The sequence below is a fragment of the Delphinus delphis genome, chromosome 10 (assembly GCF_949987515.2).
Source record: "Delphinus delphis chromosome 10, mDelDel1.2, whole genome shotgun sequence".
NCBI classification, from domain to species: Eukaryota; Metazoa; Chordata; class Mammalia; order Artiodactyla; family Delphinidae; genus Delphinus; species Delphinus delphis.
In genome coordinates this window covers 89,401,216-89,419,197 of record NC_082692.2, presented here as the reverse complement: position 1 = coordinate 89,419,197, position 17,982 = coordinate 89,401,216, and the positions used below count along the sequence as shown (strand labels likewise).

The following is a 17,982-nucleotide window of genomic DNA, read 5'->3' as shown; positions in this document are numbered from 1 at the left end:
TCTGTCAACTCACAGTAGTTTAAAATATACTAATGTGTTCACTTAAAAAAAAGAAAAAGATTATATTAAAGATAATAGAGTTGCAAAAAAATCATATAATTAGGAGGTATTTTGAACAAAATGTAGCTCCCTATCATGACTTAGGAGGCCCTGGGCAGTTTAGCCTCTCTCTCTCTCTCTCTCTCTCTCTCTGTCCAGCCTTCTAGTTTTCTCTGATTCGAATTTAGTGAAGCCACATAAGCCAAACAAAGTGAAACCATCAGAGAAAATATCCAGACAACCTGCAGAATCACAACAAAAAAAAATAGTGAATTGTTGTTTTAAAGCACTAATTTTGGGGTAGGTATATAGACAGCTATAGGCAACTGATACATATACCTACAGTTTTAAACAATATCTGTAGGATTGCAAAGGTGTTCTTAAGGTTTGCATATATTTTAATGAAAGGAGGTACATTAAATCTATTTTTTTCCCAATTTTACCTGCTTTTGCATTAACAATGGTTTTAAAAATGTGACTGCATTTCTACCTCCAATTCCTCTTTTATTCTGGTGAGTTGAGGAGAATTTCTGTAAATACAGATAGTTTTCTCTTTCCCTGTCAACCTCTCCACTTAGGACACATCCTTTCATATATTTAAAATACATAGTCTCCAAAGTGAGGTGGTTTGCACCTATAGAGTGTACAAAATGAACCATTGATGGTGAGGGAAGAAAATGTTAGGCATTCTATACCTGTCTATTTTATCTAATACTTTCCTTAACTTTGATTTTTGTGTGTTTTATAATATAAATTTAGATTTGTTGGGTTTATATGTTTATAACTACTATTTTATTTTCTGGTCATAGAATTTTGGTGCCTATCTCTTTAAATCATATTACAGTTTGAACAGAAGCTAGCTTCTTTACACAATGAACACCAACCTGAAAAAGCCAACTGTTACATAAATTTGAATTTATGTTGAGAAGCAAAGTCTTGAATAAATACTGAACAAAATTTTCATCTGAGTATTGGATTATTTTCATAAACTCGGCTATTTTCTAGTCCTATGGTCCTTGATGAGTCTTGTACCTCTGAATTTCAGTTTCTCCAGCTATAGAAGAAAGAATAATACTTCCTCTGCCTACTTTTAAGCACAGATGAAACACTGCATGTAAAACACTTTATAAACTATAAAACACTAGGTAAAAGATATAACTAATCAAATATCAAAGGTTAGTCTTTCTTTTCCCTTTAGAACTGGACATTCCATGATTATTAACTTATTTTCAACAAGAGCAAAATTATATATGTGTATATATATATATATATATATATATATATATATCTCAGAATGAGTATATATTTGAGAAAAATGACATCTTTTAAGCAAAGTGTGTGGAAATGATAAAATTCCTCTTAAGAGTTAAGGAGAAAGGGAAATTATTGGTTCCTTGGAGGATTATTCAGAGTGGAGGTCACATTTGAACTTGGCTGAGAAAGATTGGATTTGCCTTCAGTTGGGGGGAAATCGATCTGAAGAAAGACAATGCAAGTGGAGACAATCATATGAGGAGAGACTTGGGAATAAAAAAAAAACTGCAGAGCTCGTACTAGTAGTACAGTCTGACTTAAATGAAGGATACATGAAGGAGAGTAAGGGAAGACATGGCTCATGACACAGGTGGAATTGAATTAACTGGAGAACTTTCAATATTTGTTGAAGGAAATTGCATTTAAATGCTTGATTAGACAGTTTGAACTTCATAGGAAGTGGGATCTGTGAAGGTCTTGACACAGAGTAATGACAAAATCAGCTGTGCTTTATGATTTGTCTGCACAGGAGTCTGTGTCAATAAGCTATGTCTTGGAAAGGATGTAGAGGATGTCTTGAAATAGGGAGAAGTCTTAGGAGACCACTATAAAAGTCTTGGGCAGAGTAATGGGGGGTTGGCTTGACTGATGACCCTCAAACTGGAAAAGGAATGAACAAATGTATCCTGAGGTAAAATACAGCACAAAGGTTTTAAACGTTTATATTATTTATGACACAATATCAATGGGCATCTGCTACACAATAATATTAAAATAGCACTGGCTGTGTGTTCAATATGCTACTTCCTGAACAAACAACACTAACATTATGCCTGAGTAGGTCAAGTGTGTCTGAGCAAACTGTATTAGCTTTACAAATTAGGGGTAGCTTTATGTGTTCATTGTATATCATGATTTGTTTTAAAAGCAAAAAAGTACCTATCTGAGACCAAATTATGTGTTGTGATTAAAACACTTATGCCTAAGAGTGGATTCTAATAATATCCAATAAAATTCTATAACTGTTTGGGAATATTGGATTACACCTAAGTAGTCATAGGGGCTTACTTTGAGACGTCAGTCATTTATTCACTTATTTCAAAATATTTATTGATTGCTTACTATGCATCAGGCAGTGTTCTAGGCATGAAAGATGCAGTCATATATACGACTGGAAATAGTTTTATCTATGCAGAGCTTATATTCCACAAGATGTAGAAAGAAAATGGACAAGTAATAAATAAGCTAATTTCAGACAGTAAAAAGTGCACTGAAGACAGTAAAATAAGATTGATGAGAGTAGGGCCAGTGATGGGACTAGGTGCTGACTTCCTCCACAGTGTTCTAAGGGAAGGTTATTCTATGGAGGTGATTGATCTGAGGTGGGTGTAATGGAAAGAGAAGATTTGGAGAAAGATTTGGAGAACACTGTTTTGGGCAACTGAACAGCAACTGCAGGACCCTAAGGAACAATTTTGAAACTTCTGGGAGCCTAAGAAAGAATAATGGCTCTAATATAATGGAAAAAGGGGAGTTTAGTATAAGTTGAGATGGAAGGGGTTGATGAAAGTCAGATTGTCTAGTGTCATGGTAAGAAGTTTGATTTTAAATCTCAGGAGAGATTTAAGTGGAAAAAAAAAAACTATCAATCCCCCATGTTATTTTCAATTTGTGGAATAACTATTTATGGTACCCCTAAAATTAAAAAAATTACCTGATGTTATCACCTCCATAGAATCCTTGACCCTTTTCTTCAAAGACTTCAGGGTAAAAATGCAATTCCTCACATTCCTTTCTACTAAGGGGTCTACATTCCCTATACAATATCTTGTCTACATAACAGTCATTTCCTTCCAATGCTGACAAAACAATTTTTTTTCTACATTTTGTTATCATTCTTAAAAAGCAATTTCATTTAGGGTTTAAGAATCAATTATTTTTGCAGGAGCTTCAAGATGGCTGAAGACTAAGAGGCACAGATCACATTCCTCCCCACAAGTACATCAGAAATACATCTACATGTGGAACAGCTCATACAGAACACCTACTGAATGCTGGCAGAAGACCTCAGACCTCCCAAAAGGCAAGAAACTCCCCATGCACCTCGGTAGGGCAAAAGAAAAAAGGAAAAACAGAGAGAGACAAAGAATAGGGACGGGACCTGCACCAGTGGGAGGGAGCTGTGAAGGAGGAAAGGTTTCCACACACTAGGAAGTCCCTTCACGGGCGGAGACTGCGGGTGGCGGAGTGGGGGAGCTTCAGAGCCACGGAGGAGAGCGCAGCAACAGGGGTGCAGAGGGCAAAGCGGAGAGATTCCTGCACGGAGGATTGGGGCCAACCAGCACTCACCAGCCCGAGTGGCTTGTCTGCTCACCCGCTGGGACGGGCAGGGGCTGGGAGCTGAGGCTCTGGCTTTGGAGGTCGGATCCCAGGGAGAGGACTGGGGTTGGCTGCGTGAACACAGCCTGAAGGAGGCTGGTGCGCCACAGCTGGCTGGGAGGGAGTCCGGGAAAAAGTCTGGACCGGACACTTTTTCTTGCCTCTTTGTTTCCTGGTGCGCGAGGAGAGGTGATTCAGAGTGCTGCTTAAAGGAGCTCCAGAGACGGGCGCGAGCCACGGCTATCAGCGCAGACACCAGAGACGGGCATTAGATGCTAAGGCTGCTGCTGCCACCACCAAGAAGCCTGTGTGCAAACACAGGTCACTATCCACACCTCCCCTCCCGGGAGCCTGTGCAGCCCGCGAAGGCCAGGGTCCCGTGATCCAGGGACAACTTCCCTGGGAGAACGCACCGCGCGCCTCAGGTTGGTGCAACGTCACGCCGGCCTCTGCCACCGCAGGCTTGCCCCACACTCTGTACCCCTCCCTCCCCCTGGCCTGAGTGAGCGAGAGCCCTCGAATCAGCTGCTCCTTTAACCCCGTCCTGTTTGAGCGAAGAACAGACGCCCTCAGGCAACCTACACGCAGAGGTGGGGCCAAATCCAAAGCTGAACCCCAGGAGCTGTGTGAACAAAGTATAAAAGGGAAATCTCTGCCAGCAGCCTCAGGAGCAGCGGGTTAAATCTCCACAATCAACTTGATGTACCCTGCATCTGTGGGATACCTGAATAGACACCAAATCATCCCAAATTGAGGACGTGGACTTTGGGAGCAACAATATATTTTTTTTTTTCGTTTTTTTGCTTTTTATGAGTGTGTATGTGTATGCTTCTGTGTGTGATTTTGTAGGTATAGCTTTGCTTTTACCATTTGTCCTAGGGTTCTCTCTGTCTGGTTTTGTTTTTTGTTTTTTGTTTTTTTTGTATTTTTTAGCACTTGTTATCATTGGTGGATTTGTTTTTTGGTATGGTTGCTCTCTTCTTCTTTTCTTTTTATTAATTTTTTTAAATTACTTTTTATTTTAATAACTTTATTTTATTTTACTTTATTTTATGTTATTTTATTTTATTTTATCTTCTTTTATTTTTTCTTTTTTTATTCCCTCCCTTTCATTCTAAGCCATGTGGATGACAGGCTCTTGATGCTCCAGCCAGGCATCAGGGCTGTGCCTCTCAGTTGGGAGAGCCAAGTTCAGGAAACTGGTCCACAAGAGACCTCCCAGCTCCAGAAATATTAAATGGCAAAAATCTCCCAGAGATCTCCATCTCAAGGCCAAGACCCAGCTCCACTCAATGACCAGCAAGCTACACTCTTGGACACCCTATGCAAAACAACTAGCAAGACAGGAACACAAGCCCATCCATTAGCAGAGAGGCTGCCTAAAATCATAATAAGGCCACAGACACCCCAAAACACACCACCAGACGTGGACCTGCCCACCAGAAAGACAAGATCCAGCCTCATCCACCAGAACACAGGAACTAGTCCCCTCCACCAGGAAGCCTACACAACCCACTGAACCAACTTTAGCCACTGGGAACAGACACCAAAACCAACGGAAACTACGAACCTGCAGCCTGCGAAAAGGAGACCCCAAACACAGTAAGTTACGCAAAATGAGAAGACAGAGAAACAGCAGATGAAGAAGCAAGGAAAAACCCGCCAGACCTAACAAATGAAGAGGAAATAGGCAGTCTACCTGAAAAAGAATTCAGAATAGTGATACTAAAGATGATCCAAAATCTTGGAAATAGAATGGAGAAAATACAAGAAACGTTTAACAAGGACCTAGAAGAACTAAAGAGCAAACAAACAGTGATGAACAACAAACTAAATGAAATTTAAAATTCTCTAGAAGGAATCAATAGCAGAATAACTGAGTCAGAAGAACAGGCAAGTGACCCGGAAGATAAAATAGTGGAAATAACTACTGCAGAGCAGAATAAAGAAAGAAGAATGAAAAGAATTGAGGACAGTCTGAGAGACCTCTGGGACAACATTAAATGCACCAACATTTGAATTATCGGGGTCCCAGAAGAAGAACAGAAAAAGAAAGGGACTGAGAAAATATGAAGAGATTATAGTTGAAAATTTCCCTAATACGGGAAAGGAAATAGTTACTCAACTCCAGGAAGCACAAAGAGTCCCATACAGGATAAATCCAAGGAGAAACATGCCAAGACACATATTAATCAAACTATCAAAAATTGAATACAAAGAAAAAATATTAAAAGCAACAAGGGAAAAACAACAAATAACACACAAGGGAATCCCCATAAGGTTAATAGCTGATCTCTTAGCAGAAACTCTGCAAGCCAGAAGGGAGTGGCAGGACATATTTAAAGTGATAAAGGAGAAAAACCTACAACCAAGATTACATTACCCAGCAAGGATCTCATTCAGATTAGACAGGAAAATTAAAATCTTTAAGAAAACCAAAAGCTAAGAGAATTCAGCACCACCAAACCAGCTTTACAACAAATGCTAAAGGAACTTCTCTAGGCAGGAAACACAAGAGAAGGAAAAGACCTACAATAACAAACCCAAAACAATTAAGAAAATGGGAATAGGAACATACATATCGATAATTACCTTAAATGTAAATGGACTAAATGCTCCCACCAAAAGACACAGATTAGCTGAATGGATACAGCAACAAGACCTGTATATATGCTGTCCACAAGAGACCCACTTCAGACCTAGGTACACATACAGACTGAAAGTGAGGGGATTGAAAAAGATATTCCATGCAAATGGAAATCAAAAGAAAGCTGGAGTAGCAATTCTCATATCAGACAAAATAGACTTTAAAACAAAGACTATTACAAGAGACAAAGAAGGACACTACATAATGATGAAGGGATCAATCCAAGAAGAAGATATAACAATTGTAAATATTTATGCACCCAACATAGGAGCTACTCAATACATAAGACAAATACTAACAGCCATAAAAGGGGAAATCGACAGTAACACAGTCATAGTAGGGGACTTTAACACCCCACTTTCATCAATGGACAGATCAGCCAACATGAAAATAAATAAGGAAGCACAAGCTTTAAATGATACATTAAACAAGATGGATTTAATTGATATTTATAGGACATTCCATCCAAAAACAACAGAATACACTTTCTTCTAAAGTGCTCATGGAACATTCTCCAGGATAGACCATATCTTGGGTCACAAATCAAGTTTTGGGAATTTAAGAAAACTGAAATCATATAAAGTATCTTTTGCGACCACAAGGCTATGAGACTAGATATAAATTACAGGAAAAAAATCTGTAAAAAATACAAACACATGGAGGCTAAATAATACACTACTTAATAACCAAGAGATCACTGAAGAAATCAAAGAGGAAATCAAAAAATACCTAGAAACAAATGACAATAAAAACATGACCCAAAACCTACGGGATGCACCAAAAGCAGTTCTAAGAGGGAAGGCTTTAGCAATGCAATCCTACCTTAAGAAACAAGAAACATCTCAAATAAACAACCTAACCTTGCACCTGAAGCAATTAGAGAAAGAAGAACAAAAAACCCCCAAAGTTAGCATAAGGAAAGAAATCATAAAGATCAAAGCAGAAATAAATGAAAAAGCAATGAAGGAAATGATAGCAAAGATCAATAAAACTAAAAGCTGGTTCTTTGAGAAGATAAACAAAATTGATAAGCCATTAGCCAGACTCATCAAGAATAAAAGGGAGGAGACTCAAATCAATAGAATTAGAAATGAAAAAGGAGAAGTAACAACTGACAGTGCAGAGATACAAAGGATCATGAGAGATTACTACAAGCAACTATATGCCAATAAAATGGACAACCTGGAAGAAATGGACAAATTCTTAGAAATGCACAGCCTTCTGAGACTGAACCACGAAGAAATAGAAAATATGAACAGACAAATCAGAAGCACTGAAATTGAAACTGTGATTTAAAATCTTCCAACAAAGAAAAGCCCAGGACCAGATGGCTTCACAGGCAAACTAACATTTAGAGGAGGGCTAACACCCTTCTCAAACTCTTCCAAAATATAGCAGAGGGAGGAACACTCCCAAACTCATTCTACGAGGCCACCATCATCCTTATAGCAAAACCAGACAAAGATGTAACAAAGAAAGAAAACTACAGGCCAATATACTGATGAACATAGATGCAAAAATCCTCAACAATATACTAGCAAACAGAATCCAACAGCACATTAAAAGGATCATACAGCATGATCAAGTGGGGTTCATCCCAGGAATGCAAGGATTCTTCAATATATGCAAATCAATCAATGTGATACACCATATTAACAAACTGAAGGATAAAAACCATATGATCATCTCAATAGATGCAGAGAAAGGTTTTCACAATATTCAACACCCATTTATGATAAAAACCCACCAGAAAGTACACATAGAGGGAACTTTCCTCAACCTAATAAAGGCCATATATGACAAACCGACAGCCAACATCGTCCTTAATGGTGAAATACTGAAACCATTTCCACTAAGATCAGGAACAAGATAAGGTTATCCACTCTCACCACTATTATTCAACATAGTCTTAGAATGTTTAGCCACAGCAGTCAGAGAAGAAAAAGAAATATAAGGAATCCAAATCGGAAAAGAAGAAGTAAAGCTGTCACTGTTTGCAGATGACATGATACTATACATAGAGAATCCTAAAGATGCAACCAGAAAACTACTAGAGCTAATCAATGAATTTGGTAAAGTTGCAGGATACAAAAGTAATGCACAGAAGCCTCTTGCATTCCTGTACACTAATGATGAAAAATCTGAAAGTGAAATTAAGAAAACACTCCCATTTACCATTGCAACGAAAAGAATAAAATATCTAGGAATAAACGCACCTAAGGAGACAAAAGACCTGTATGCAGAAAATTATAAGACACTGATGAAAGAAATTAAAGATGATACAAATAAATGGAGAGATATACCATGTTCTTGGATTGGAAGACTCAACATAGTGAAAATGACTCTACCACCCCAGGCAATCTACAGATTCAATGCAATCCCTATCAAGCTACCACTAACATTTTTCACAGAACTAGAACAAAAAATTTCATAATTTGTATGGAAACAGAAAAGACCCCGAATAGCCAAAGCATTCTTTTTTTTTTTTTTTTTAAAGGGCTTCAAATGCTTGGCTTATTTATTTGTTTATTTATTTATTTATTTATGGCTATGTTGGGTCTTCATTTCTGTACAAGGGCTTTCTCTAGTTGTGGCAAGTGGGGGCCTCTCACTATCATGGCCTCTGTTGTTGCAGAGCACAGGCTCCAGACACGCAGGCTCAGTAGTTTGGCTCAAGGCCTAGTTGCTCCGCGGCACGTGGGATCTTCCCAGACCAGGGCTTGAACCCTTGTCCCCTTCATTAGCAGGCAGATTCTCAACCACTGTGCCACCAGGGAAGCCCCAAAGCATTCTTGAGAAAGAAAAACGGACCTGGAGGAATCAGGTTCCCTGACTTCAGAGTATACTCCAAAGCTACAGTAATCAAGACAGTATGGTACTGGCAGAAAAACAGCAATATAGGTCAATGGAACAGGACAGAAAGCCCCTAGATAAACTCATGCACATATGGCCAGCTTATCTTTGATAAAGGAGGCAAGAATCTATAGTGGAGAAAAGACAGCCTCTTCAATAAGTGGTGCTGGGAAAACTGGACAGCTACATGTAAAAGAATGAAATTAGAACACTCCCTAACACCATACACAAAAATAAACTCAAAATGGATTAAAGACTTAAATGTAAGGCCAGACACTATCAAACTCTTAGAGGAAAACATAGGCAGAACACTCTATGACATAAATCACAGCAAGATCCTTTTTGACCCACCTCCTAGAGAAATGGAAATAAAAACAAAAATAAACAAATGGGACCTAATGAATCTTAAAAGCTTTTGCACAGCAATGGAAACCATAAACAAGACAAAAAGACAACCCTCAGAGTGGGAGAAAATATTTGCAAATGAAGCAACCAACAAAGGATTAATCTCCAAAATATAGAAGCAGCTCATGCAGATCAATATCAAAAAGCAAACAACCCAATCCAAAAATGGGCAGAAGTGCTAAATAGACATTTCTCCAAAGAAGATATACAGATTGCCAACAAACATATGAAATAATGTCAACATCATTAATCATTAGAGAAATGCAAATCAAAACTACAATGAGATATCCTCTCACACTGGTCACAATGGCCGTCATCAAAAAATCTACAACAATAAGTGCTGGAGAGGGTGTGGGGAAAAGGGAACCCTCTTGCACTGTTAGCGGAAATGGTATAGCCACTATAGAGAACAGTATGGAGGTTCCTTAAAAAACTAAAAATAGCTCTACCATACGACCCAGCAATCCCACTACTGGGCATGTACCCTGAGAAAACCATAATTCTAAAAGAGTCATGTACCAAAATGTTCATTGCAGCTCTATTTACAATAGCCAGCACATGGAAGCAACCTAAGTGTCCATCAACAGATGAATGGATAAAGAAGCTGTGGCACATATATACAATGGAATATTACTCAGCCATAAAAAGAAACAAAATTGAGTTATTTGTAGTGAGGTGGATGGACCTAAAGTCTGTCATACAGAGTGAAGTAAGTCAGAAATAGAAAAACAAATACTGTACGCTAACACATATATATGGAACCAAAAAAAAATAAAGTAAAAAGTTGTGAAGAACCTAGCGGCAAGACGGGAATAAAGACGCAGACCTACTAGAGAATGGACTTGAGGATACGGGGAGGGGGAAGGATATACTGGGACAAAGTGAGAGAGTGGCGTGGACATATATACACTACCAAACATAAAATAGACAGCTAGTGAGAAGCAGCCGCACAGCACAGGGAGATCAGCTCGGTGCTTTGAGACCACCTAGAGGGGTGGGATAGGGAGGGTGGGAGGGAGGGAGATGCAAGAGGGAAGAGATATGGGGACATCTGTATATGTATAACTGTTTCACTTTGTTATAAAGCAGAAACTAACACACCATTGCAAAGCAATTATACTGCAATAAAGATGTTTAAAAATATTTTTTTAAAGAATCAATTACTTTTGAAAAAGATTTGATTATCATATAGCTACCTTTATTAGTAGGCATTGCATAAAAATGGATTTTCAGCATTTGTTAATTGGACCGTCTCCAGTAGAAATTGCAAAGACGTGACTTGACTTAAGAATATAGCCTGGTGTTCCATTCCTAAAGGCGCTATTATGCTAACAATAAATCTGAACAAGACTGTAGGCAGAGTGTGGGTTGTGATGTACTCAATATTTATCACACTCTGACCCAAAGGAATATCCATTATGTGCTTCTGGGATCCTTAAGTAAAGCAGGTTTATTACACCTGCCAATTTTCATGGATTTGCTGTGTGAAACATCGTCTTCTTTGAAGAAATCTTGGTCACAGTGCATGTTTCCATTCTTGTGGCTTTCTTTGTCAGCTAGTTCAATTACTCTGGTTCTCAGTTCAATAGAAACTATGTTTGAAATAGAGTAAAATTCAAGCAGTCATACATACTTTTCAATGTCCCCTTATCACAGACCGCTGATTGTGAGTATTTAGAAGAAGGTACATTTTCTCCAGATTCACGTTAAGGCTACTCCATTTGTAAAATGGGATGCTGTGCAAAAACACTAACAAAACAGTTTTTTTTTTTTTTTTTTCTTCATTGTTATAATCCCTAGAAACAAATTGATTCAAGTTTTAAGAATCATTTACTCTGGAGTAGTTTTGAAAATAATATAACTACATTTATCAGTAGATATTACATAAAAATAGTGGCAGGAACAACATCTTATAATTTTAGTCTCAGTTTGTTCCTCAAGAGTAATTAATACAGTGAGAGAAAGTGGCTCATTAGGGCCTGATGACATAATACAATAGTTACATGCCTACAGGAGGCCTTTAATCCTGCTTTGCCAATAAATGTGACTAGCTTCCTGTTCACGTCCTTGAATTATTCAGTTTCTCTCTGGAAAAACTGAGTCTCATACTGCATAAGCAGTACTTCTTCAGGACTAACCAAAGAGATGTTCAGTCATAGTTTTACAAGATATGGACAAAAGTGTTTGGCCATAGGAAAAGAAATACAAATGGCACACAAATGAGCCACATATATTTATGAACCAAATGTGTTGTTTAAAAAACTACCATTTAAGCTTTAATATTTTCTTAAAGGAACAAAGTTAAAAGAGAATTTATTAGGCGGAAATTCTTAAGATGATATTATTAAATCCCTTATAACTAGTGATGTTTGCTATTTCCTATTAGGTTTGAGTCTAAAATACCAGCCATTTGACCTTCATTAACACTACTCTTAAGGACAGCAGAGTTTTTATGAGGTTCTGGGTTTAAACTTGTGCCATCTCTAAGCCTGGATAACTCATAACATATATAGCACAAGATTTAGCTGATTATTACTTTTACCTTGCTAATCAAGTATTTAGTATTTAAAAAAAATATCAAATTTTTAAAGATTTGGACTTAAATTGTGAAATCTGTCTATAATTTATCAAATATTATATGAAAATCATAGTGAGATGAAAGACTTAAATGAATAATAACATATAGTACATTCTGAGCCTTTTTTTCACCATTGGAAAATTTAACACTTAACCACATCGGTAAACCTTGGGTTTCCTACGCATGTGACATTCTAACATCAACAAAATCTGATCCTACATGATTTTTTTAGCTTCTGCTATACCCTACAGATTTGTTCCAGCCACTTCATTTACTATTTACTTAAGCATAAAATATTTTTTCATGAAAACTTACCGTACTTCATGAAAACTTTCTTGGCTACAAGAAAAGAAAACAGAGTTGTCGGTTTTCCTCCATTGATCAATGTGGTCTCCAATTACCCCATTAATGTTATGTTTTTTCCAACCCTGAGACATAGATGGTTCAGTAATTTGGGGGCTGAAAATCAACCTTCTGAGTCTATATTAAGCCTCTTGATGCTTTTTATCCTTCCAGGCAATATTGTGCCTTTTCTCCATTCCTTTATTTTCTCTATTCCTCATTCCCAGCAGGGAGTAGATATCTATCTCAAGTGGAATTCTATTTCTAATCTAACTCCTTCACTAATGTTCACTAACATACGTTAAAAACAATTTTTAAACCTGTATTAGACAAGATTCTTTCCATCACAAGGGACAGAATTTCAATGGAAATTGGCCTAAAATAGGAAAAGGGCACCTTATTGGTTTATATTGCTTAAAGTTCAAAAGATAAAGTTAAGAAATTGTGCCTTTCTTCCCTTGGATTGTTCTGCCTCTGTGTGAATTTCATTTCCAGGCCAACTCTTCCTTCATAGCAGTCCTTGGTACATCTTTATACTAACTAGAACAGCACAGATGCAATGTCTTTCTGTCATTTTAATTTAGCAAAAGCCCAGGGATTTGTTTGGATATAATATATCCTGAACCAAATAGTATGGTGAGGGAGGATGGAATATGCCAATTGGCTGATCATGAGGTTATACCAATCTCATTCAAACTACAGAGACTGATAGGAAAGATTGGTTTCCCAATAAAAGTCAAATATTCTTTATCAGAGGAAGCAGAAATGGATTGAGGGTTGACAAAAACAGCAGATGTCCTCTTAGAACATTTCCATGTTATATGCTCCCTACTATGTTTTTCAAATAGCAAGTTGTACTTTCTCTATTGCAATTGTTGACTTACTTGTTTGTTTCCATTTTTAGGCTGAAGAGGACAGGGACCATAGCCCTCTTATTGGTGAAGGTCAATATCTAGCTCAGTGCCCGGCACATCTAAGGTACTAAAACTATCTGTTGAATTGAATGGAATTGCTTTATTTAATTAATTTGATAAATATCTACAAACCATATACTAGGCAATGGAGAAACAGCAGAGAATAAAACAGATGGAAATCTCTGCTCTCCTGAAATTTACTTTCAAATAGGACATAGTTCGAAACTTTCAAATGTTACTAGAGTTTCATCTCTAAAATTCTATGATAATAACATAACATAGGGGCAGTCGTACAGGGATACACCGGAACAATTATTCCTCAGAGGAAATTATATGACTAAACCTTTTCTACTTGATGATAATCCAAATAGGACCAATGCATTGGAACTAATTCATTCATTCGTTCATTCCACAAGTATTTACGGAATCCCTACCAAGTGCCGGGAAGATAGAGGCCCAGCTCTCCTGGAACTTAAAGGTTAGTGAGGAAAAAACACGTTGCGTTAGTTTCCTATGGCTTCTCTAAAAATTACAACTTGGTGGCTTAGAACAACACGCATTTATTTTCTCACAGTTCTGGCAGTCCCAAGTCCAAAATGAGTTTCACAGGGTGGAAACCAATGTATCCACAGGGCCATACTCCCTCCAAAAGAGAAAACATCTGTTTCCTTGTCTTTTCCAGCTTCTAGAGCTTCATTTCTCTCATTTCTTGGCTTATGGTCCCTTCCTATATACTTAAGGCCAGCAGCATAGTATCTTCAAATCTCTCTCTCCTCTTTTATCACATTGCCTTCTGCTCTGTGACAAATCCCCCTTTGCCACCTTCTTACAAGGGCGTTTGTGATTTCCCACTCAGTTATTCCAGGATAAACTATCCATCTCAATATCTTTAACTTAGTCACATCTGCAAAATCCATTTTGCTACTTAATGTAAAAGTCACAAGATCCAGACATTAGGTCCTAGATCCTTGGGGGCAGTTATTTAGCCTACCACACACATTAATGAAATAATTAAAAAGTATTTAATTAGTGGGCTTCCCTGGTGGCTCAGTGGTTGAGAGTCCGCCTGCTGATGCAGAGGACACGGGTTCGTGCCCCGGTCCGGGAGGATCCCACATGCCGCGGAGCGGCTGGGCCCGTGAGCCATGGCTGCTGGGCCTGCGTGTCCGGAGCCTGTGCTCCGCAACAGGAGAGGCCACAGCAGTTAGAGGCCCGCGTACCACAAAAGAAAAAAAAAAAAAAAAAAAAGGTATATAATTAGCAATCATGTTTCTTAATTAAATGGTTTTCTCATAATATTTTAAAAATATTAAAATAGAACAATAGAACTTTTAAATACCCATAACTTCAAAAATGTTCCAGAACCATAAAGTGTGCCTGGGTAGATTATGGTTCATGGTAAAAGCCTAAAGGCCAATGTTCATAGTAAAGGAGTTAGATGAAGTAAAGTTAATTTAAAAAAAAAAAAGAAGAAGAAGAAAAACAGAAGAGATTGGGGGCAAAATTTTAAATTTTAATTTAGAGCGTGGAGAGATTTAAAATGTTAACATTTTGAAAAGACTGTAACCGTAAAAATAGGAAGGAAAAAGCACATAATTGTGAAAGATTTGCTGGCCTTTCAGAATGAATCAAAGGCAAGTTTTAGAAAAACAAAGAAGATATTACATATACACATAGAAAGAGTAGTATATCATTAGAGAATCTAATTTTCTAAACTAGCATAGTATCTGCAAGTAGGGAGACATACCATGAAATCTCTAAAAAAACCAAGCAGATTTAAAGTAATACTCTCTTGTGTATATCATTATCAGCATCCTTACCTCTGGGGCAATGTTTAGCTCAGATTATCTTATTTAAATAGCTATGGCTTACAAAAAAAGATCCAATCTGTTCTTTCACAAGAAAATTGTACACCAAGGATATATGATTATTTTTCCCTTTAGGATAAAGCAAAAAGACATGTTGAATCACATACGGTTTCAATAAATAAAAGTTAACAGAAGAACTGGAGGATTTTTCAGATCTGATATGTGCTCTGAAAATGATAATTTATTTTTTTTACCATAAAAGTTCTTCTAGAGATACTGTGTTGATTCAATATAGATATTTAAAGGGCAAACTGTTAATATTAAATTTTGACGGGAAGCTGAAACTTGAGGGTAGAAATATAATTTTTATTCACATATGTATAATTTGGGGGCACCTTGATGCAGCCTTTTTTTTTCATCTATTACAAAAAAAATATTGTTATTTAACTCTAATTCTTTGTTACAGAGAGTTAGAAGTGACATGAATCAAAATAATGTTATAACTTTGAATAAACATGATATGGCTGTAGCACTTCTAGCCACTAGATTCTCTAGTAGTAAAAATACTTTTATTTAAATGGTTTTCTGATTCTAATAGTTGTTTTCTGCATATTTTAGCCTTCTCATAGCTTTTAAGATTAGAAATCTTTCCACTTCTTAGAATTGTCATTAAATATTTGTCTCTTACAATTACTGTGTTTCTGGCTTGTAAGTTACTATGTTTGTTCCTGTGTTTCTCCCAATATATTAGGGCTTTGTCATGAACATTGGAAACTTCAATAGTATCCACTACCACAGTTGATGGGAAGCAGTGTGTTGTAATAGAAGAGCTGCTCTGGCAATCAAATGACCCGGACAATATCCATGCTCTGTGGCAACTCACATAGGTAAGCTTGAAAATTCAGAACAGAATTCTGTGTTCTTAATAGACTATGGTTGATTATGTACAAATACAGCTACTAGTATCCCCTTTACTGTTTCCATGCCCCTTTACAGTGTAACTTTGTGGCTTTTCTATCAAGAGATGCAGGATATTTTCATATCTCTTGAATCTGGACTGATTATGTGACTTGGAATTGTTAAAAGAATGCAGCAGAAATGACATTGTGTTAGTTAACAAGCCTTGACATTAAAAAAACTTGCATACTTCTGATTTCTCTTGGAACTCTGAGCAGGCACTATGTGAAGGAGGCCAGACTCACAAAGGATGAAAGAACCTTTGGCCCAGAGCAGAGACAGCCCAGTGGTCTCAGCTGAGAATATCCTAGACTAGCCAGATCCCAGATGTGACCCAGTAGCTAACCACAGATGTAAAGTACTCAGGCAAAATCAAAAGAATAGCTTAGTTGATCGCATTTAAAATTGCCAACCTACAGACTTAACTAAATACATGGTAATTTGTTATTTTAATCCATTCAGATGTGGGATGGTTTATTACATGGCAAAAGCTAACTGATACACAGACTTAATATATTTTAGTTGAGTGAAAGGATATATCATTGAAATGCAAAGAAAAATATTTCTAAAGTTATTCTACTTCTGATGTGAAATTCTATATTACTTTTTCTTCTATACCAATATAGCTTTTTTTTATCCATACCGAATTCTAAATTTGAGGGGAAATATACATTTCTATTTTAATTTTTAAAGACCACTCTAAAGGAAATAAAAAAGAAATATTCTTCATTGTTTATTGATAAGAAAATTACTTAATCACATTTTTTACTATAAAAATTTCATGTGACAATTTATAATTGAAATAATCTTAGTTCTGTTAAAAGTGGCACTTGATTTATTTTTTAAGGATTAAACTCTCTATATTAGCCATAGAGATTACCTTCAAAGTTTTATCATTTTAGTCATTTAAATAACATAAGTATTTTGTATTTGAAAATTGCTTCCCCTGCAGAAAAAAATAAAATGCCAATAGATTATCGAACAAAACTCATAATAATAGAACACTTTACCTGCATAAGTATTTATGAGTGTCAGCAGAATTACCAATTTCCAAAGCAACCTCATTTCCACTTTCTGAGGTCAAAATTTCTCCCATACAATCAGCCGGAAAGAAAATGTCTATCTTCCAGTCTGAAAGAAAAAAAAAATGTCATGAAATGACAGATATACAAACATGCATATTGTAAAGTATGTATGAATTGTTGCATATTCATTCAAGTTGATATTAAAATATTAACCTAAATAAAGCAACCTAAAGGTCTACTTTATATATATATATGTGTAGTTTGTAAATTTCCATAATTTCAGCTCATATTTCCATAATTTCAATTCATACCTCAGAAATACATGTCATTTGCTGTAGTAGTTTATGGGCTGGAGTACAATTCAATTGAATGTATTCTATGTGGATTAAAACTTTCATGAGTATAATTTTAAATTCAGTTCTTTTTGAAATGTTAGAGAGGTTTAAAAACATGTTAAATCAACTCCCACAATTCTGTTGGTGACTTTTATTTTTGATTTTACACCATTAGGAAAAAGGTAAAATATTACTCTTATATATATTAACAGTGATTTTATACATTTCATGGATTTTTAAGTGTTTTTTTTTAATCAGTATTATTCTCAATATCTTGAGAATATATTCATTGGGAAACATTATTTTCCTATTGTTACTAGAACTAAAATTAATATTGTGGTATAAAATTTCTGCTGGAACTCAATTTCTGGAAGTATTATCTTTCAAGTATGAGACATACATTTCCTTTGTGATCACATCACAATTTTCTCTAATTTATTTTGACA

General features: G+C 36.5%; 1 protein-coding gene across 1 annotated transcript in view; it reads right to left on the bottom strand.

The window, feature by feature from the left end:
- CNTN6 (contactin 6) overlaps nucleotides 1-17,266 on the bottom strand; it is a 232,932-nt gene extending 215,666 nt beyond the window's left edge. The window contains exon 1 of the mRNA XM_060021501.1: nucleotides 17,187-17,266. Coding sequence (XP_059877484.1) covers nucleotides 17,187-17,241 — 55 coding nt within the window. The 5' untranslated portion in view covers nucleotides 17,242-17,266. The remainder of the gene's footprint in view (nucleotides 1-17,186) is intronic.
- Nucleotides 17,267-17,982: the final 716 nt, after the last annotated feature.